This window comes from Chlamydotis macqueenii, chromosome 29, assembly GCF_036417535.1.
Source record: "Chlamydotis macqueenii isolate bChlMac1 chromosome 29, bChlMac1.mat, whole genome shotgun sequence".
Taxonomy (NCBI): domain Eukaryota; kingdom Metazoa; phylum Chordata; class Aves; order Otidiformes; family Otididae; genus Chlamydotis; species Chlamydotis macqueenii.
Window position 1 is genome coordinate 527,369 of NC_141584.1, and position 21,233 is coordinate 548,601.

The 21,233-nt window shown below is 69.2% G+C and overlaps 1 protein-coding gene across 2 annotated transcripts; it reads right to left on the reverse strand.

The window, feature by feature from the left end:
- Positions 1–447: 447 nt before the first annotated feature.
- On the reverse strand, positions 448–21,196 carry KIF5A (kinesin family member 5A). 2 transcript variants are annotated; one of them, XM_086768686.1, is made up of 29 exons: positions 20,353–21,196; positions 18,298–18,385; positions 17,665–17,738; positions 17,477–17,581; positions 17,332–17,380; positions 16,546–16,601; positions 16,370–16,457; positions 15,353–15,477; positions 14,487–14,591; positions 14,256–14,404; positions 12,939–13,087; positions 12,655–12,860; positions 12,000–12,068; positions 11,483–11,689; positions 10,318–10,464; positions 9,024–9,212; positions 8,305–8,422; positions 8,130–8,197; positions 7,057–7,166; positions 6,294–6,395; positions 5,698–5,758; positions 5,524–5,595; positions 4,854–4,958; positions 3,082–3,298; positions 2,222–2,336; positions 1,707–1,777; positions 1,568–1,595; positions 1,406–1,496; positions 448–787 (listed from the first exon to the last, which is right to left on the reverse strand). In XM_086768686.1, the coding sequence occupies exons 1-28, from the start codon at positions 20,479–20,481 to the stop codon at positions 1,418–1,420; spliced, it is 3,081 nt and encodes a 1,026-aa protein (XP_086624812.1). In that variant the 5' UTR covers positions 20,482–21,196; the 3' UTR covers positions 448–787; positions 1,406–1,417. The 2 variants fall into 2 exon arrangements, with proteins under 2 accessions (XP_086624812.1, XP_086624813.1); XM_086768687.1 differs by having other exon boundaries at positions 7,057–7,163; positions 20,353–21,194.
- Between the last annotated feature and the right edge of the window lie 37 nt (positions 21,197–21,233).

Below are 21,233 nucleotides of genomic sequence, written 5' to 3' on the forward strand. Positions count from 1 at the left end.
TATAAGGGGGGTGTGCCCCCCATACGGGACGCGGGATCGCTATAGGGGACGTGCGCTCCCCACAGGGTGCTGTGTCTCTATAGGCGTGCGCGGGACGGGTCCCGCTCCAGCTGGGGAAACTGGGGCTGCAGCACCCCACCCCCCATCCCCCAACCTCCCCGATCCCCTCCAATGCTGCCCAACCCCCCGATGCCCCCAGCCCCCCAACTCCTCTCAGCATCTCTGGCCTTTATTGAGCCACTCCAGGGCGCGGGGGCAGGACATGCAGCGCTGGGGGGGGCGGGAGGCCTGAGCGGGGGGGTGGGGGACTGGGGAGCATGGGAGGGGCTGAGCCCCGAGGGACCCCCCCCAAGTATGGGGGGGCCATGAGGGGGGGGCACAGCAGGTCCTGGGAGAAACTGGGGGGGGGGCACAGCCAAGGTGCCAAGTGAGGGGATTCGGGGGGGGCTGAAGCCCATCCAGGGGGCTGACCCCCACTTGAGGGGGGTGATCCTCACTTGTGGGGCTGCCCCACACTTAAGGGGCTGGGGGGGGTCCCAGACATTCCTCCAGGTATCAGCTTAAGGCATCTCAAAGCAGACCCCGGGCAGCACCCCCAGCCCCGGCCGGGCCCCTCCAGGAGGATGGGGGGGAGCGGTCCAAGATGGGGGGGGTCCTGAGGGGGAGCAGGCAGCCCCCCCACATCCCCCCCCCACACCGTGGGGCAGGACGGGGCGAGCGTGGCGGCGAGCACACAGGACACGGAGGTGACACCGGGACATGCGAGCGAGATGGGGTCCGGTGGGACCTGGGGGGGGACACAGGGTTGGGGGGGCACGGACACCCCCCATCCCCAACCCCACCACGCCCACCGGGGGTCCCTGAGGGACGGGGGTGGGGGGAATGGGGCCTGCAGGGCTCTGGGTGGGGGTGCCCAGGGGGTGTGGGGACCCAAGGGACCGGGGAGGGTTGGGGGGCACCTAAGAAATTGGGGGGATGCAGGGTCCTGGGGGCACCCAAGGGACATGGGGGGGGGTCTGGTGGAGGTGCAGGGGCACCCAAGGGATTGGGAGGTGGCGGGGAATGCAGGGTCTTGGGGGCACCAAAGGGATGGAGGGGGTCTGGGGGGCTGTGGGGTCACCTAAGGAATTGGGGAGGGGGATACGGCGTCTCATGGGCACCCAAGGGATGGGGGCTGGGGCCTGAGGGGGGTGTAGGGGTAGCCAACGATGGGGGGGTCTGAGGGGGGTGTGGGGTCTCGGGGCACCCAAGGAATGGGGGGGTTCTGAGGAGGGGAGGGGGACACGCAGAATATGGGATATGGAGAGGGCACATGGGATTTGGGGTCCCAAAGTGAATGGAGGGCGATGTGGGGGTCCCTCAACGGACACGGGGGGCAGCTGAGGAATTGGGGGGGTCCCAGTACCTGGGGGGGGCATTAGCTGGCCGCCGTCTCCTGGCGCAGGGGGAAGAGCTTGGATTGCTCCTCGGCCTCGCAGGCGCAGGACAGGTCACTCCTGGGGGGGCACGGGGGTCAGTGCGGGCCTGGCCCCCCCGAGACCCCCGCCCCTCCCCCGCCCCCTCTCACCTGTTATCGTTGATGTCTGTCACATTTCCTACGAGAAAGAGCAGCAGCTCCAGGGGGGGTTTATGGGAACCCCCCCAGCCCATGTCCCCATCCCACAACGGGGGACCCCCCTACCCCCCCCCAGCGCCCCCCCCCTCACCATTATCCACGTTGAGCTGCTGGTAGGCATCTGGGGGGCTGCTGGAGAGCGTGGGGGGGCCGCTGGCAAAGCTGGGGGGGGGCACATGAAGATGCTCTGTCCCCTGTGCCCCCTCCGCCCCTGCCCCTCCTTCTGTGCCCCCCTATTCTCTGCCCCCAGGACCTCCCATGCCCCCTGACCCCCCAAGACCCCCCTGCAACACCCCCACAATCCTCCTATGCCCCCTGCACCCCCTCCCCCTTCCCAGGATCCCCCCGTGACCCCTCTGCCCCCTCAGGACCCTCAGCAACCCCTTGCCCCCCCCCGGATTCCCCCGTGCCTCCTGCACCCCCTAGGACCCCCCAACACCCCCTTTGCCCTCCCCGACCCCCTGACTCCCCTCAGGATCCCCCCCCATGCCGCCCCCAAGACCCCTTTGCACCCCCCCATCCCACCCCAGGACACCCCTGCCCCCGCCAGGATCCCCCCCGTGCCCCCCCCAGCGCCCCTTAGGATCCCCCCGCCCCCCCACTCACAGGCCTGGGGGGGCGGGCAGGGGGCCCCCCCCGGGGTACCCCTGGAAGAGGCTGTTGGTGTAGCTGAGTCCGGTGGGCGATGCTGCCGGCGGCTGCCCGGGCCGCACGGGTTTGGCTGTAGGGGGGGTCCGGGGGGGGGCGGCTGAGGGGCACTGGTCTCTCTGGGAGACCTTATGACCCCCCCGTCCCCCCCATGGCCTTTGAGCCCCCCATCACAGCCCCCATGCCCCTCACCCCAACCCCCCTGAACCCCTCCAATGCCCCCCCAGGCCTCCTGCCCCCCAATGCCCCCCTCATGTCCCTCCCAGCCCCCTGCCCCCCCATGTCCCCCCTCAGCCTCTCTGGCCTCCCCATGCCCCCTCGAGCCTCACCCATGGCCCCCCCAGGCCCCCTCCATGCCCGTCATGGCCCCTATTGCAGCCCCCAGCCCCTCATGCTGCCCCCTCCATGCCCCCCCAGACCTCCCATGTCCCCCCATACTGCCTCCATGTCCCCTCCCATGCCCCTCCAGCCCCTCCTCTGCCCCCTTCCATGCCTCCCGTGCCCCCCAGCCCCCCCAAGCCCTCCCTCTGCCCTCTCCCATGCTCCCCTCAGCCCCCTCTGGGTCCCCATAGCCCCTCATGTGTCCCCCCCATGTGCCCTTCATGCGCCCTCATACCCCCCCTCTCCCTCCCATGCCCCCCATAACCCCCTGAGCCCCCTCATGTCCCCCCCCACGACCCCCCAGCCCCCCCATACCCCCGTCACGTCCCCCCAAAGCCTCCCCCAAGTCCCCCACCGTGCCCCTCATGTTCCTCCCTGAACCCCCTCCCCCAGTGCCCCCATCGCCCCCCCCCCATGCCGCCCCCCCTCCCCCGTACCGATGTGGGCGCTGTGCGGGCGGCGCGGCCCCCCCCGCGCGCGCACGGCCTCGCGGATGCGCTCCACCTCCTGCTGGTAGCGGCGCTTGTCCAGGCGCGCGCCCTCCTTCGCCTCCCTCAGCGCGGCCTCCAGGGCCTGCACGCGCCCAGCCGTAGCGCGCAGCCGCTTCTCCAGCTTCGGAAGCTCACAGCGCAGGTCTGCATTGTCACGCACCAGCTGCGCGCCCGCGTCAGCCCCCGCACCCGGGAACCCCCCGGGGATCCCCCACCCCCCCCCGCACCCCCGCCCCGCAGCTGGTAGCGCAGGTCTGCATTGTCACGCACCAGCTGCGCGCCCGCGTCAGCCCCCGCACCCGGGAACCCCCCGGGGATCCCCCACCCCCCCCCCGCACCCCCGCCCCGCAGCTGGCAGCGCAGGTCTGCATTGTCACGCACCAGCTGCGCGCCCGCGTCAGCCCCCGCACCCGGGAACCCCCCGGGGATCCCCCACCCCACCCCCGGACCCCCCCCCCCGCACCCCCGCCCCGCAGCTGGTAGCGCAGGTCTGCATTGTCACGCACCAGCTGCGCGTCCGCGTCAGCCCCCGCACCCGGGAACCCCCCGGGGATCCCCCACCCCACCCCCGGACCTCGCACCCCGCACCCCCGCCCCGCAGCTGGCAGCGCAGGTCTGCATTGTCACGCACCAGCTGCGCGCCCGCGTCAGCCCCCGCACCCGGGAACCCCCCGGGGATCCCCCACCCCCGGACCTCGCACCACCCGTTGGCATGGGGCACCCATCGGCACTGGGGACCCCTTGGCATGGGGCATCCACACCCGCACCCCCACCCGCACCCATCGGCACTGGGGACCCGCGCCGGGCCCCCACCCGCACCCGAAACCCAGCACCTGGCACCCGCACCCAGCACCCACCCACTTGGGGCACCCGTTGGCGCCCAGCACCCACCCGCACCCCCCCACCCGCACCCAGCACCGGGCACCGGCAGCCCCAGGGTGCCCCGCAGCACCCAGCCCGGCCGCCCTCACCCCCCCACCAGTGCGGGGGGGCCCCAGTGCCTCGGGGGGGGGGGATCCAGCAGTGCCGGGGGGGTCTCAGTGCCTCGGGGGGGTCCCGGTGCCGGGGTAGTCCCAGTCCCCCACCAGTGCCTCGAGGCGGTCCCAGTGCCGGGGGTTCCCGGTGCCGGGGGGAGTCAGTGCCTCGGGGGGGTCCCGGCCCCCACCAGTGCCCCCACGTGCAGCAGTGGGGCCGTGACTGCGGGCGGAGCTGAGGGGTGGAGGGGGGCGCACCTCAGCCAGGCGGGGGGGCGGCGGGCGGGGAGGGGCAGGAAAGTGCCGAGGGCAGGGCAGTGCCCGCCCCCCCAAAACTGGGGGGGCTCCGGGTGGCCGGGGCAGAGCGGACTCCGGGGGGGTCTGTCTCCTATCCTCCCCGGGGGGGGTGTGGGGGCCCCCCCACGCGTGTCCTGCCCGTGGGGGTGGCGTGGGGGCGAGGTGTGTGGGGGGTCGCGGTACCTTGGATACCCAGAGATCCAGCTAGGGAGGAGGCAGCGGGGGGGGCAACAGAGCGGCCATCAGCGTGTGGCCCCCCCGCGGGGGGGCTTTGAGGGGGGGACTCAAAACTGAGCGGGGGGGCGGCAGGATGCAGCATGGCGCTTGGGGGGGGCACCAGGAAAGCAAGGGGGGCTTGCGGTATAGGGGGGCGGGAGGGGCCCGGGAGGGGGTGGGGGTGCAGTGGGGGGGTGGGAGCCCCCCCGCCCCCCCCGGCCCCCCACCCACCTGTTTGTGAACCTTTGTAAGCTGCTCCAGGTTGTTCTCAAGAAAGGAAATCTTCTGCTTCTGGGAGTGCAGCCCCCCGCTGTCCTCGGGCTCCAGCTCTGCGCTCTGGGGGGGCGGGGGGGCGTGGAGGAACCCCCCCCACCGGGCTGGCACCCCCTGCCCTGCCCTTGCACCCCCACTCTGCCCCGGCACCCCCCATCCACGCTCACCCCCCCACCCAAGGTCACACCCACCCGTGATGCTGGCCGGAGACCCCCCCACCTGCACTGAGACCCCCCCCAACTGCACTCAGACCCCCCGCAGACCCAGGCCAGCCCCCCCACCCCAATGCCCAGGCTGGGACCTCCCTCACCAACTGGACTGGGACCCCTCCAAGCTGTGGAGACCCCCTCCTGCACCCAATGACACCCCCAAATGGGTTGGCACCCCCCCCACCTGGGCTGAGACCCCTCCCCCGCCTCAACTGGGACCCCCTCACCTGGACCAGGGCCCCCTCCCCAGGCCAGCCCCTCCTCCCTTTTCCCCCCAGCACCCCCTTCCTCCCCTCACAGCCCCCATTCCCCCCATCTCTGACCCCCTACCCCACTTTTGCCCCCTCCCCATTCCCCCCCCTTTGCGCCCCCTCCCCAGTTTTGCTGCGCCCTCCCCAATTCTGCCCCCCCCCCCTCACTTTCTTGACTCGAGTTGTGACGTCTTGAACAAACAGCTTGCGCAGGTTGTGGAGGGTCTGGAGTTCACGGGCCTGGGGGGGCGGCGGGGGGGGCAGGCCGGGGGTGAGGGGGTGCACGGTGACCCCCAAGCCCCCCCAGACCCCTCCAGACCCTCCCCGCTCCCCCCCACCTACCACGGTCTCCTCCAGCCCCTTGAGATCCTGCTTGGACTGCTCGTGACGCTCGTGGAGGAATCTGGGGGGGCACCCCAAAGTTGGGGGGGTCACCTCAAGGTTTGGGGGGGGTCACCCCAAGGATGAGGGGGGAGTTTGGGGGGTTGTGGGGGGCTCAAGGGGGGCACAAGGATGCTCGGGGGGGGGGGATGCTGAGGGCTCCTGGGTGCTTGGAGGGGCCTCAGGGGTCTTTTTTGGGGGAGGGGAGGTTGAAAGGGGACCCCAAGGTGGTGCAGGGTCCTGGGGGTTGTCCCTGGGGGGTAGGGGTCCTGGTAATGTTGGGGGTCCTGGAGGGGTTCCCCAAGGGTCCTGGGGAGGTTGGGGATCCCAGGGGTGATGGGGGGCCCCCAGAGCTCCTGGGAGTGTCAAGGGTCTCAGGGGTGATGATGGGGGTCCCAGGGGTGATGGGAGGTCCTGGAGGTGTCAAGGGGACGTCTCTGGGGGGGTCCCAGGACTCCTGGGTGTGGAGGGTGCTGCTGTGGCTTTGGGGGTCCCGGGGATGTTGGCGGGGGCGGTGTGGGATTTGGGGGACCCCCGGGGGTGTGCGGGGGTCTCACGTGAGCTCCTGCAGCCGGGCGGCCTTGGCCCGCTCCTCGCCCCGCAGCGCCTCGTGCTCCGCGCGCAGCTTCTCCAGCTCCAGCTCCAGCTTCTGGTTCAGGCTGCGGGGGGTGGGGGTCAGCGGTCGGACGGGTGGGGGTCAGGGGTCGGAGGGACGGACAGACCCGGGGGGGGCAACCTCTGCCCATCCTCCCCTGCATCCGACCGGGGAGGAGCCCAGGGAGAGGGTGGGGAGAGGGACGGGGCTGGGCTGGGTGCTGGGGGCACCCAGGGTCAGGGTCAGGGATGGGGTCAGGGGTGGGGTGAGAGACGGGGTCGGGGTCAAGAACGCGGCCAGGGTCAGGGTCAAGGTCAGGGTTGGGGTCAGGGATGAGGATGGGGTCAAGGGTGGGGGGTCAGGGCTGGGGATGGGGACAAGGATGGGGCCGGAGATAGGGACAGGGTCAAGGTCAGGGCTGGGGTCAAGGTCAGGGTCGCGGACAGGGACAAGAACGGCTTCAGAGTTGGGGATGGATCGGGGTTGGAGTCAGGGATGGGAGCAGGGTCAGGGTCAAAGCTGGAGATGGGAACGCGGTTGGGGAGGGGGTCAGGGCCGGGGTCGGGGTCGGGGTTAGGGCCAGGATCAGGGCTGGGTCAGGGTCGGGGTCGGGGCCGGAGCTGGGTCGGGGCCGGGGTTGGGGTCGGGGCTGGGTCGGGGCCGGAGCTGGGTCGGGGCCGGGGTTGGGGTCGGGGCTGGGCCGGGGCCGGGTCGGGGTCGCTCACTCCCGCAGCTCGTCGATGGTTTTCTGCCGCTCGTTGACCTCGTCCCGCAGCCGGGCCAGCTGCTTGTGCTGGGCCTCGCGCTGGCTCTCCAGCTGCAGCTCCAGCGCCTGCTGCGCCCCTGCCGTCAGCCGGGCGCCGGGACCCCCCTGCACCCCAACACGCCCCCGGGGACCCCAACTCCCCCGGAGACCACCCCACACCCCCACACCTCCACACCCCGACTCCCTGCGGGGACCCTCCACATCCCCCAGCAGCCCAGGACCCCAACACCCCTCGGGGACCCCAACACCCTCCAGGGACCCTCCACATCCCCCAGCAGCCCGGGACCCCAACACCCCTCGGGGACCCCAACACCCTCCAGGGACCCTCCACATCCTCCAGCAGCCCGGGACCCCAACACCCCTCGGGGACCCCAACACCCTCCAGGGACCCTCCACATCCTCCAGCAGCCCGGGACCCCAACACCCCTCGGGGACCCCAACACCCTCCAGGGACCCTCCACATCCTCCAGCAGCCCGGGACCCCAACACCCCTCGGGGACCCCAACACCCTCCAGGGACCCTCCACATCCTCCAGCAGCCCGGGACCCCAACACCCCTCGGGGACCCCAACACCCTCCAGGGACCCTCCACATCCTCCAGCAGCCCGGGACCCCAACACCCCTCGGGGACCCCAACACCCTCCAGGGACCCTCCACATCCCCCAGCAGCCCGGGACCCCAACACCCCTCGGGGACCCCAACACCCTCCAGGGACCCTCCACATCCTCCAGCAGCCCGGGACCCCAACACCCCTCGGGGACCCCAACACCCTCCAGGGACCCTCCACATCCTCCAGCAGCCCGGGACCCCAACACCCCTCGGGGACCCCAACACCCTCCAGGGACCCTCCACATCCCCCAGCAGCCCGGGACACCCCAGGGCCTCCCACACCCTGGGACCCCAGCACATCCTAGGGGCCCCCGCCACGCCCCTGTCCTCCCCAGCACCCCCACCCTCCTTCTAGGACACCCCACATGCCATAAGGACCCCCCCAACTGGCCCCCGTGGGCCCCCCCCCCCAGCAACCTCTCACCTTGACCTCCTCGCTCTCCTGGGTCTCATCCTGCTCCCGCTCTTTCCGGGCCACCCCCTGCGCCGTCTCTGCGGGCCGCAGCTCACATTGGGGGGACGAGCCAGGGTCCCCAGGGTCCCACTGGGACCCCCCCCAGACCCCCAGCTTCCCCCCGAGCCCCCTGAGCCCCCCGCACCCTGGGCCTGCAGCCGGGCCAGCTCCTCGCTCAGGGCATCGTGTGACTCCTCCAGGTGCCGCTTCTTCAGCTCCACCGCCTGCATGTACTCCGTCAGCGAGCGGATCTTCGCCTCGTGCTGCGGGACCAGCCTCAGCCACTGCCCCCGGCCGGGGGGCACACGGCCGCCACCCCCAGGGCCACCCCGACACCAAACCCTGGGGCCGCCAGACCCTGGGGCCACAAAACCTCAAGGTCACCAAACTTTGGGGCCACCAAACCCTGGAGTCACTAAACCTTGGGGCCAAAAAACTTCAGGGTCACCAAACACCGGATTCACCTACTTTGGTGCCACCAAACCTCAGGGCCATCAAACCAGAGCATCACCAAAACCTGGGGTCACCAAACCTTGTGGCCACCAAACTCTATTGCCACCAAAAGGCAGAGTAACTAAACCTCAAGGTCACCAAACTTTGGGGCCACCAAACCCTGGAGTCACCTACTTTGGGACCACCGAACTCTAGAGCTACCAAATCTCAGGGTCATCAAACCCCAGGGCCACCAAAAGGCAGAGTAACCAAACCTCAAGGTCACCAAACCCTGGGGCCACCAAACCTCAGAGTCACCAACCCCTGGGCTCACCAAACCCACCAGTCACCGCGGCAGTGGCATCGCTGCTGGGAGGTGCCCGGGGGTGGCAGCCCAGGGTCTGTCCCCGTCTGTCCCTGTCCCCAGCCCACCTGGGAGATGAGGAGCTGGCAGGAGGAGAGCTCGCGCCCGGTCACCTCCATCTTGCGGTGGCACTCGACCTGCAGGTTCTCCAGCTGCCGGCACCGCTTCACCACCGACTTCACCTCCGACTTGATCTTGCTGATGTAGAGCCGGGCGACGGTGAACTCCTCCTCGATGGCCCCGCTCACCTCCACCGGCTGCGCGCGGGCACGGCAGGTGGGTCAGCGCGGGGACGGCGTGGCGTGGCGCGGGATGGGCAGGGGGTACCGCACATGGGTATGGCACGGCATGGACACAGCGTGGTCATCATGGCACAGCACTGGTACCGCGTGCACAGGGGTATGGCATGGCACGGGCACGGAACGGGCACGGCATGGGCATAGTGTGGCACGGGCACAGCACACACGGGCATGGCACACACACGGGTACAGCACGGCACGGGCATGACATGGGCATGACATGGACATGGGTATGGCACGGGTAGGGGATGGCATCGGCACAGCACACCACACGTGTCAGCACAGCGTGGGCATGGCGGTGTGAGTACAACACGGCACGCCACAGGAATGGCACACGCACGGGTACGGCACAGGCACAGTGTGGCACGGGCACATCATGCCCATGGCTACCACGGGCACAGCACGGCACAGGCATGTCATGGACATGGGTATGGCACGGGCACAGCATGGACACGCACACGGGTATGGCACGGAATGGGCATGGCACAGGCATGGCACACACACGAGTATGGGCATGGCATGCGCACAGGTATGGCATGGAATGGGCATGGCACGGGCATGGCATGCACATGGGTATGGCATGGCACGGGCACTGCAGATGCATGGCATGGGCATGGGCATGGCGTGGCATGGGCACAGCACACCACGCCTGTGAGTACAGCGTGGGCACAGCAGTGTGGTGCAGCGCAGCGCAGGAACGGCACACGCATGGCTGTGGCACGAGCACGTCATGCACGTGGGTACCATGGGCACAGCGGGGCGTGGGCATGGCATGGACATGTGTATGGCACGGTATGGGCACAGTGTGGAACAGGCATGACATGCACACAGGTATGGCACGGCATGGGCACGGCATGGGCACGACATGCACATGGGTATGACACGGAATGGGCACAGCACGGGCACGGCACAGGCACGTCAGGCCCGTGGGCACAGCATAGCGTGGGCACGTCATGGGCAGGGGTACAACACGAGCACGGCGTGGACACGCACACGGGTACAGCACGCCATGGACACGCCATGGGCGCGGCACAGCACGGCGCCCCCGTGGTGCCCCCCTCACCAGTTTGATCTCGCCGCTGCCCACGATGAGGCTGAACTCGCTGAGGTCGCGCATCAGCCCGTTGAGCACCTCGGCCGCCCGCCGCCGCTGCTGCCCGCCCAGCTCCCGCACGCGCTGCAGCTCCGTCTCCAGCGACAGCGTCGTCGCCTGCGGGGGCGGCGCGGGCTGGGACCCCCAGCGCCCCCCGCCCCGGCACCCCGCCAGCCCGCCCTCTCCACCCGCTCCTGGGCCCCTGGGAGCGCCCAGGCTGGCATCCCAGTGCGAGGGGAGTCTCCCAGTTCGGGGTCTGGGTTGGAGGGGGGTGTATCCCCCTTCGGGGTCTGGTTTGGGGGGTTCTCCCTGCTTTGGGGTCTGGTTTGGGCTTTAGGGGGCTCCCAGGTCTGAGGCTCCTGTTTTGAGGGATCCTTGTCCCAGAGCATCCCAGTTTGGGTCTGGGAGTCCCAGTTTGGACCTGGGGGGACCGGGCTCTGGGGGTTGCTGGTTCAGGGGCTGGAGGTCCCAGTTTGGGGCTGGTTTGGACCTGGGGGTCCTAATTGCCGGATCCCAGTGTGGTCCCAGGGCCCTGGTGTGGGGGTTCCGGTTGGAGGGGCCCTGGCTCTGGGGACCCCAGCTAGGGTGCTGACGGGCATCCCAGCTGATTCCCAGTTTGGGTCCCATTTGCCAGTCAAGGGGCTCCCAGTGGGATCCCAGTGGGACACTGAGGGTCACCAGCAGGTTTCCCAGTGAGGTTCCCAGTTGAGGAGCCAGTTTGTCAATCCCAGTGAGGTCTAGTGGGGATCCCAGTAGAGATCCCAGCTGGGCCCAGTAGACATCCCAGCTGAGCTGCCAGTGGGGGTTCCCAGTTGGGTCTCAGTGGAGTTCCCAGTTGAAGAGCCACTTTGGGGTTCCCAGTGGGGTCTAATAGGGTTCCCAGTAGGGATCCCAGTTGGGCACCCATTGCGGTTCCCAGTGGGGTTCCCAGTTGGACGCTTGTTGCAGTTCCCAGTAGGGTCCTGGTGGGGATCCCAGTTGGATGGCCATGGGGTTCCCAGTAGGGTCCCAGTAGGGATCCCAGTTGGGTGCCCATGAGGGTTCCCAGTAGTGTCCCAGTGGGGTTCCCAGCTGGAGGCCCGCTGCGGTTCCTGGTAGGGTCGGGCGGGGGGCGGGGGTCCCGGCGGGGGCTCACCTCGGTGCGGGCCAGCTCGTCGGCCAGGCGGCGGTTGTGGCGGCCGGTGTCCTCGGCCTCCTGCGCCTTGCGGTCGTAGCTGCGCGCCAGCTCCTCCAGCGCCGCCAGCACCTCCGCCACCTCGGCGCGGGCCGCCCCGTGCTCCGTGCGCAGCGCCGCCAGCTCCCGCCGCGCCGCCTCCCCGCCACCCCGCGCCGCCGCCAGCACCTGGGGGGCCCAGGGGGCCGTGCTCAGGGGGGTCCCACGGGGGTCCCGGGGGTGAGGGTGGGAGTCTCACAGGGGTCCCAGGGTGAGAGTGGGGCCCCAAGGGGTCCCAGGGGTCAGGGTGGGGGTCCCAGAGGGGTCCCAGGGTGAGAGTGGGGGTCCCAGAGGGGTCCCAGGGGTCAGGGTGGGGGTCCCAGAGGGGTGCCAGGTGGGTCCCAGGGGGTCTGGATGGGGTGAGCAGTCTGGGGTCCCAGCAGGGTGGGGTTATGGGGACAGAGACAGGGGGACACGAGGGGTGGGGGGGTCTCCTCACCTCCTCCTGGTCCAGCATCTGCTGCTTGAGCTTCTCCATGATCTGGCTCTGCTGGTTGATCTCCTCATCCTGGGGGGTCAATGGGGGGGTCTGCACCAGCCGGCCCCAGGGGGGTCTGGGGGGTGGGGGGGGGGGGTCCTGGAGGCTGCCTGGGGGTCCTGGGCTGCTGAGCATCCTGGGGGATGCTGGGGGAACTGGGAGGTTCTCAAGAGTCCTGGGGAGTCTTTGGGGGTCCTGGGGAGTCCCAGCAGGTCTAGAGTGATCTTTGGGGGGTCCCAGGGAGGGGTCTGGGGGGTCCCGGCAGGCCTAGAGAGGTCCTTGGGGGTCTTTGGGGGTTCCGGCAGGTCTACAGGGGTCTTTGGGGATCCCGGGTGGGAGCCTGGGGGGGTCCTGGTAGGTCTAGAGAGGTCTTTGGGGGTCCCAGGAGGGGATCTGGGTGGTCCTGGCAGGTCTAGAGGGGTCTTCGGGGGTCCTCAGCAGGGGATCTGGGGTCTCGGCAGGTCTAGAGTGGTTTTTGGGGAGTTCTGGGGATCTCTGGGGATCCTGGCAGGTCTAGAGGGGTCTTTGGGTCTCTCTCGGGGTCTTTGGGGATCCCAGCAGGTCTAGAGGGGTCTCTGGGGGTCTCTGGGGGTCCGCGAGGGCTCGGGGGTCCCACCTTGTCATCCAGCTGCTTGTAGAGCTTGCGGATCTCCTCCTCGTACTTGCGCCGCTCCTCCTCCGAGATGCGGATGACGATGGAGGAGCCGTTGGTGTTGGGGGTCTCGCTGGGGGTCTCGCCCGCCACTCCCGACCCCGGCCCCTCGCCCGTCCCGCCCTCCGCCTCCGCCCCGCTCAGCTGCTCCGTTTCGGGCACGGCCTCCCCTGGGGACAAGGCCTCAGTGTCCGGCGGCGGTGGGGCGGGGCGGGGTGGGCTTTGGGGTCCCCGGGGTCCCCCCTCACCGCTGCGCCAGCGGCCCAGCTCGGCCTCCAGTTTGGCGATGGTTTCCTTCAGCGCCCTGTTCTTCTCCTTCTCCTTCTCGAATTTCTTCTTCCACTGCTCGGCCGTCAGCTCCAGGTTCACCGACGCCGTGTTCTTGATGGTCTTGGCCCTGGGCGGGGTGGGGCGGGACCCTCAACTGGGACCCCCCGCCCCTGCGCCCCCTTTTCCAGGCAGCGTCCCCCCGCCCCAGCACCCCCCGGTGAGATGCCCATGGCCCCATCTCAGGGGCCACCTTCCCCCAGCTGCTCCTCCCGGTTTTGGGAACCCCCCAATGCAACCCCCACACTGGTGGGGGGACACAGGGGCCTGACTTGGGTGTAGGGGTGCTGTCATGGGGCAGGGGTGCTGTTGGGGTGCAGTGGGTGCCTTGGGGTGCTCTTGGGGTGAAGTTGGGTCCCTATGGGTACATGGGATGCAGTTGGGGTGCAATGGGTGCAGCTGGGGTGCAACGGGTGCATGGGGTGGAGTTGCAGCGCAATTGGTGCTGCTGGGGTGCAGCAGGTGCATGAGCTGCTGTTGGAATGCTGTTAAGATGCTGTTGGGGTGCTGTTGGGGTGCAGCTGAGATGCAGTTGGGGTTCTGTTGGGGTGCAATGAGTGCTGTTGAGGTGCAATGGGTGCAGTTGGGATGCAACGGGTGCATGGGGCGCAATTGAGATGCAGTTGGGGTGCAATGAGTGCAGTTAGGGTGCAACAGGTGCAGCAGGTGCTGTTGGGGTGCAGCTGAGACACAATGGGTGCGATGGATGCAGTTGGGGTGCAGCTGAGGCACAGCTGGGATCCAGCTGGGACACAACGGGAGCAATGGGTGCAGCGGGGGTGCGGTTGGGGTGCAATGGATGCAATGGGTGCAGTTGAAATGCAGTTGGCGTGCTGTTGGGGTGTAATGGGTGTTGAGGTGCAGTTGGGGTGCAAAGAGTGCATCGGGTGTGGTTGGGGTGCAATTAGGGTGCAATGGGTGCTGTTGGGGTGCAGCTGGGACACGCTGGGTGCAAAGGGTGCAGCTGGGGCACAAAAGGTGCATTGGGTGCAGTTGGGGTGCAGCTGGGGTGCTGTTGGGGTGCAATGGGTATTGAGGGGCAGTTGGGGTGCAAAGGGTGCAACGGGTGCTGTTGGAGTGCAGTTGGGGTGCAATGGGTGCGATGGATGCAGCTGAGGTGCAGTTGGGGTGCTCGGGGCGCAGTTGGGGTGCAGCTGGGACACCCTGGCTGCGATGGGTACAGCCGGGGCACAGAGGGCTGCGGAGGCACCCATGGACCCCCCGGCCCCCCACCCTACCTCTGCCCGAACATGAGGGTGGACTTGGTCTCGGCGTCGTTGTAGCTGGAGGGGGAGCAGCAGATGAACATGGTGGTGCGGCAGTTGCCCCCCAGCGAGTCCTGCAGGATCCGCGTCATCTTGCTGTCGCGGTAGGGCACGTAGGCCTTCTGCGGGGCGGGGGGCAGGGGCTCAGCGCAGGGCGGTCCCCAGAGCGGGGCGGGGGCCGCGGGGGGCCGGGCGCGCTCTCACCGTGCCCTCGGCCAGCGCCGAGATGACGTTGCCCAGCGCCGACAGCGACTTGTTGATGTTCTTGGCCTCGTCCAGCACAGCCCCCTCGGCCCCCGTCTTGCTGACCTGGGGGGCCGGGAGGCTCAGAGACCCCCACCCGCCATGGGGCCACCCCCCACCCCAGGAGCCCCCCCTCCCAAAACCCCCAAAGGCGAGGGTGCCGCCAGCCAGCAGAGCCCCAGAGACCCCCCATGCAGAGACCCTTCACCCAAAGACCCCACCCCCCCCTGAAGACCCCTAACCCCACACCCCTCAGCCCACGGACCCCCCCAAGCTCCCTCATGAGGACATCGTCCACCCAAGTTCCCCCAGTGATCTTCCCCCAATCCCCCAATATCCCACCCCAGGGACCCCTGCAAGACACCACCCTGAAGACCCCTACCCCCATGCTCCACAGACCCCCAACAAAGTCCCTTTGAGGACATCACACACCCAACTTCCCCCAGAGACCCCCCCCCCAGTCCCCCATTACCCTTGCCCAGGGACCTCCCCAAGACCCCCACCCTTCCCTGAAGACCCCTAACCCCCACACCCAACAGCCCTGGACCCCCCCCCAGGGTCCCTCATGAGGACATCACCCACTTGAGTTCCCCCAGAGACCCCCCCCAATCCCCCATTACCCCACCCCACACCCTCCAAGACCCCCACCCCACCCTGAAGACCCCTACCCCGCATGCCCCACAGACCCCCCAAGGTCCCTCATGAGGACATTGTCCACCCAAGTTCCTCCAGTGATCTCCTCTCAATCCGCATTACCGCAGCCCAGAGGCCCCCCCCAAGCCCCCCACCCCGGCGCCCCCCAGCCCAAGCCCCCCGGGCCCCCCGACCTTCTCGCTCCCGGCCAGGTCGACCAGGTAGAGCTTCCCGCTGAGCTTCTGCTCCGTCTCCACGTTCTCCTGCTTGATGTTGATGAGGAAGATGCTGTGGCTGCGCGAGCTGTGCTCGTTCATGTCTGCGGGCACGGTGAGAGGCTGCACGCCTGCGCCTCCCGGACCCCCGGCACCCCCGCAGCGCCCCGGCACCCCCCGGCACCCCAACGACCCCTTCAGCACCCCAGGGACTGCCACAGTGCTCCAAGGGCACCACGATGCTGCAGGGACCCCCATGGTGCCCCAGAGAGCCTCATGGTGCCCCAGGGACCCCCACAGCACTCCAGGAACCCCCACTGTGCCCCAGGGACCCCCCACTGCACCCCAAGGACCACCACTGTACCCTAGGGACCCTCGTGGTGCCCCTATGACCCCTCCAGCACCCCAGGGACCCCCACAGTGCTCCAAGGGCCCCATGATGCTGCAGGCACCCCCATGGTGCCCCAGAGACCCTATGGCACCCCAGGGAGCCCCACGATGTCCGGAGGACCCAATGATGCTTCAGGGACCCCTGTGGTACCCCCAGGGACCCCCCCGAGCACCCCAGGGACCCCCATAGCACCCCAGTTCCCCCCCCCAGCACCCCAAGGACCCCCCCCAGCACCACAGTTCCCCACCCCAGCACACCAGGGACCCCCATAGCACCCCAGTTCCCCCCCCCCAGCACCCCAGTTCCCCCCCAGCACCCCAGAGACCCCCATAGCACTCCAGTTCCCCCCTCAGCACCCCAGTTCCCCCCCCCAGCACTCCAGGGACCCTATAGCACTCCAGTTCCCCCCCCAGCGCCCCAGTTCCCCACCCCAGCACCCCAGGGACCCCCATAGCACCCCAGTTCCCCCCCCAGCACCCCAGTTCCCCCCCCAAGCACCCCAGGGACCCTATAGCACTCCAGTTCTCCCCCCAGCGCCCCAGTTCCCCCCCAGTGCCCGGGGGACCCCCCAGCGCCCCGCGCCCCTGTCCCGCGGGGGCGCTCACTGGTGACGGCCACGTGCCGGTTGGATTTCCCCTCGTCGATCACGTCCAGGATCTCCTCGGGGCTGGAGACGAAGCGCTCGGTGCAGCCCTGGGGGGAGCGGGGGTGGGCGCGTGGGTGGGGGGATGGGGGGGTCCCCACGCCGGGGTCCCCCACCCCGGGCCCCCCCGCCCCTCACCTTGACGTAGGGCACGCGGTTCTTGTCCTCATGCACCGACAGGTTGGTCTTGGTCACTGGGGGGGGACAGGGCGGGGGGGTGGCGGCTCCCCAACCTCGCCTGGGAGCTCCCAGTGCCGCCCAGTGCCGCCCGGTGCCTCCCAGAGCTGCCTAGTGCCACCCAGTACCCATCCAGTGCCATTCAGTGCCTCCCAGTGCTCCCCAGTACTGTCCAGTGCCTCCCAGTGCTGTCCAGTGCTCCCCAGTATCCACCCACTGCCTCCCAGTGCCACCCAGTGCCACCCAGTGCCTCCCAGTGCCTCCCCATGCTCCCCAGTACCCATTCAGTGCCTCCTAGTGCCATCCAGTGCTGCCCAGTGCTCCCCAGTATCCACCCAGTGCTCCCCAGTATCCACCCACTGCCTCCCAGTGCCACCCAGTGTCTCCCAGTGCCTCCCAGTGCTTCCCAGTGCTGTCCAGTGCCTCCCAGTGCTCTCCTGCATCCTTCCACTGACTCCCAGTGCCCCCCCAGTGCCCACCCAGTGCCTCCCAGTGCTTCCCAGTACCCATCCAGTGCCTCCCAATTCTTCCCCACATCCTTCGCTGACTCCCAGTGCTCCCCAGTACCTGTCCATTGACTCCCAGTGCTCACCCACACCCTTCCGCTGACTCCCAGTGCTCCCCCATACCATTCCGCTGACTCCCAGTGCTCCCCCATACCATTCCACTGACTCCCCAGTACCCATCCACTGACTCCCAGCACATCCCAGTACCCACCCAGTATCTCCCAGTGCTCCCCACACTCACTGTCCAGCAGGTCCCGGATCTTGTCCAGATAAATTTCAAAATAAGAAACCTGGCAGGAGGGGATCAGGGGCGTCAGGGTGGGGTGGGGGGGGTCAGGACCCGGCCTCCCAGTGCTCCCAGTGCTCCCAGTGCTCCCAGTCCCCACCTTGATGTGGAACTCGAGGTTCTCGTCCATGGCGTAGATGTGGTTGAAGATGTCGCGGGCGATGCGGGGGATGATGCCCATCTGCTGGGGGTCGTGCAGCTTGCCCTGGGGGTGGGGGGAGGGGGTGGGTGAGCACCCAGGGGTGCTAGGCCCCCACAGGGTGCCGTGTCCCCCCAGCCCCCCCTCACCTCCATGGTGTGGGTCTTGCCCGACGACGTCTGCCCGTAGGCGAAGATGGTGCCGTTGTACCCGGCCAGCACGTCTGCGGGGGGGGCGGTGGTGAACCCCCCCGGACCCCCGCCCAGGGACCTCACAGACCCCCCACCCTGAGGGACCCCTGACAGCCCACGCCCCGAGGGCTCCCTGACCCCCTCCACCTGAGATCACCCCAAGGACCCCCCGACAACGAGAAGGACCTGACAGGCACCCCCCCACCCAGGGACACCCACCCAGGGACCCTACCTAGGCCCCTCCATCCAGGACCTCCCACACCCAGGGACCCCCCCCAGGGACCCCCCCAGAGACCTCCACTCAAAGACCCCCACCCAGGGACCCCCCCCAGAGACCCCCACCCAGGGACCCCCCACCCAGGACCTCCACCCAGGGACCCCCATCCAGGGAACCCCCAACCCAGGACCTGCACCCAGGGACCCCCCACCCAGGGACCCCCATCTAGGGACCTTCACCCAGGGCTCCTACCCAGGAACCCCCTCACCCAGGCCCCCTAAACCCCCACCTCTCACCCAGGACCCCCACCCATGCCCCCCTAGACCCCCCCTCACCCGGGACCCTCACCCGTGCCCCCCCAGGTCCCCCCTCACCCTTGACGATCTGCATGGCGCAGGCGTGGTAGACCTGCTCCTGGGTGGTGTTGGGGGGGAAGACGCGGTCGAAGACGTAGGGTTTGCCCTGGGGGGGGCATGGGGGGTCTGTACACCCCCATAGACCCCCCCATCTCCCATACAGCCCCGCAGACCCTCATAGACCCACATAGGCTCCCATAGGCCCACAATCCCCTATAGACGCTCATAGCCCCCCCCCACCCCCATAGAGGTCTCAGCCCCCCTATAGACTCCCAGAGACCCCCGTACACACCCAACCCCCCCATACACCCCCAGCGCCCCACAGACCCTCGCAGACCCCCATACACCCCCAGCCCCTCCCTTACACCCCCTTAGGCCCCCTTAGACCCCCATGGACCATCAGCCCCTCTACACACCCCCAGACACCCCCAGCGCCCCCATAGCCTCCCCCAGACCCCCCGAGACATCCCCCGCCCCCCCGTAGACCCCTACAGACCCCCCAGCCCCCCATACACCCCTACAAACTCCCCCGGACCCCCATAGACCCTCAGCCCCCCCATAGACGCCCCCAGACCCAACCCACCCCCACAGACTTCCATAGAGCTCTATACCCCCCCAGACCCCCTCAGACCCCCCATAGACCCCCCAGACCCCTCCAGCCTTCCCATTGACCCCCACAAACCCCCCACAGACCATCCTAGCCCCCCATAGACCCCCCCAGAATCCCCCGACATCCCCAGTCCCCCCATAGACCTCCCCGAGGCCCCAAGGCCCCCCTAGACCCCCACAGACCACCCCCCAGACCCCCCCAGACCCTCCCCAGCCCTCCCCCCCATTGTCCCCCGCCCGCGCCGGCCGGGAGCTGTCCAGGCCCCGGTGCTGAACGGCCGCAGCCACCGCGGGGACGCGGGGACACACGGACACACGGACACGGGGACACACGGACGCGGGGACACGGGGACACACGGACACACGGACATGGGGACACACGGACACGGGGACACACGGACGCGGGGACACGGGGACACACGGACACACGGACGCGGGGACACACGGACGCGGGGACAGCCGGCGACACCAGCCTGCCCCCCTAGTCCCCCCCAGTCCCCCGCAACCGCCGCAGCACGGCGCAGGCACAGCTGCCCCGCCCGCCGACGGTCACCCACCCCCCCGCCACGCACCCCCCCCACGCACAACCACCCCACACAGCCCCTATTGCGCCCTCCCCCCCGCAACACCCCGCATTGCGCCGGCACAACCGCACAGCGACACAACAGCACCCACGGAGCCGGCACAGCACCCCCCGTCCCCGCCCCACTGCACCCGCCGGGGACCCCTCTGCCCCCCACCCCAAGGACCCTCCCCCACCTTCCCTGGGCCCCCCCACGTCAAGGCCGGGGTGCAGGTGAGGCCCCCCCCACCCCGTACCCGGCCTCGCACAAAGGGGGGGCAGCTATGGGGGGGGCATTATGGAGAGGCGTTGGGGCGGGGGGGGTTATACTGGGGGGCTTGGTCGCCATCCCTGAGCTTCCCCCCCCCCCCCCAATTTCACCCCTTAACAAAGGGCCGGGCCGCAGTGGGGGGGGGAGCAGGATCTGCAGCAATACTCCCCCCCCACCTCCAGTGCTGCCCACGGGGAGCGACCGTGGCCCCCTCCCCCCCCGGGGGGGGCAGGGCGTCTTTGCTTATTGTAAACAACACCCCCTCTCCCCTCGCACTGGGGCAGACTGGGGGGAACTGGAAGTGCTGGGAATCTTAAAAAAGGAATGGTGGGGAGGGGGACGGGTATGCAGGCGTTGGGGGGGCAGAGGAAACGCCCCGGTGGGGGGCGCTGGGCCTGTTTGGGCACCGGCCACACCCAGGGCGATCCCCTCCCCCCGCCCCAAACAGTCCCTGCACCCCCCCAAGCTGACTGTCACCCCTCCCCCAGCTGTCACCCCTCCCCCAGCTGTCACCCCCCCAGGCCAGTTCCCCCTCAATTTACCTCTCCCCCCTCCCTCTGGCTGCCCCCTCACCGCCGCCAACCCCCTCCCCGAGGCCGGCGGGTGCTCCCCGCGGCCCCCCCACACTCACCCCCACCACCACGCTGTCGTCCCCCTGGAAGACGGGCAGGAACTTGTCCCCCCGCAGGATCTCGGCCTGGTTGAGGGGCCGGAACCGGCACAGGACCTTGATGCTGCACTCGCTGCTGGGCTCGGCCATGGCGGCGCGGGCTGGGGGGGCGTCCGCAAGGAGTCTGGGGGGGGCTGGGAGCCGAGGGTGCGGGACAGCACCTGGGGACGCGGGTGGGACCCGGGGAGGCGGGTTACAACCTAAGGGACAAGTGGTGCCCAGGGGTGCAGGCCAGGGATGCTGGGTGGTACCCAGGGATGCTGCTCAGGGATGCAGGATGCTGCCCAAGGTGCCGGGTGGTACCCAAGGATGCAGGATGCTGCCCAAGGATGCTGGCTGGTACCCAAGGGCGCTGCTCAGGGATGCAGGATGCTGCCCAGGAGTACTGAGTGGTACTCAGGGATGCTGGGTGGTACCCAAGGATGGAGGATGCTGCTCAGGGATGCAAGATGCTGCCCAGGGATGTCGAGTGGTGCCGAGTGGTACTCAGGGATAGTACCCAAGGATGCAGGATGCTGCCCAAGGATGCTGAGCGGTACCCAAGGATGCTGCTCAGGGATGCAGGATGCTGCCCAAGGATGCTGAGTGATACCCAGGGATGCCGGGTGGTACCCAGGGATGCAGGATGCTGCTCAAGGATGCTAAGTGGTACCCAGGGATGCTGCCCAGGGATGCAGGATGCGGAGGGAGGGCGGTGCCGGGCGGGGGATGCTCCGCAGCTCGTGCTGCCCCCCGCTCCAGTGACCGCGCTGCTGTCGCCACTGCAGCCCCGGTACCGGGTGATGGGGGGGGTGGGGGGAGAGGCCGCCCCCCCGCAAGCACACGCCCCCCTCCCTCCGCGT

What these genes read in the sequence shown, in the direction of transcription:
- KIF5A (XM_086768686.1), bottom strand. Translation starts at nt 20,481, where the DNA reads ATGGCCGAGCCCAGCAGCGAGTGCAGCATCAAGGTCCTGTGCCGGTTC. An exon ending in CCGGCACGTGGCCGTCACCA is followed by an intron (nt 15,478 to 16,369) that starts GTGAGCGCCCCC and finishes CCGTGCCCGCAG; the next exon opens with ACATGAACGAGCACAGCTCG. An exon ending in CCCGCACAGCGCCCACATCG is followed by an intron (nt 2,337 to 3,081) that starts GTACGGGGGAGG and finishes CCCCCCCTACAG; the next exon opens with CCAAACCCGTGCGGCCCGGG.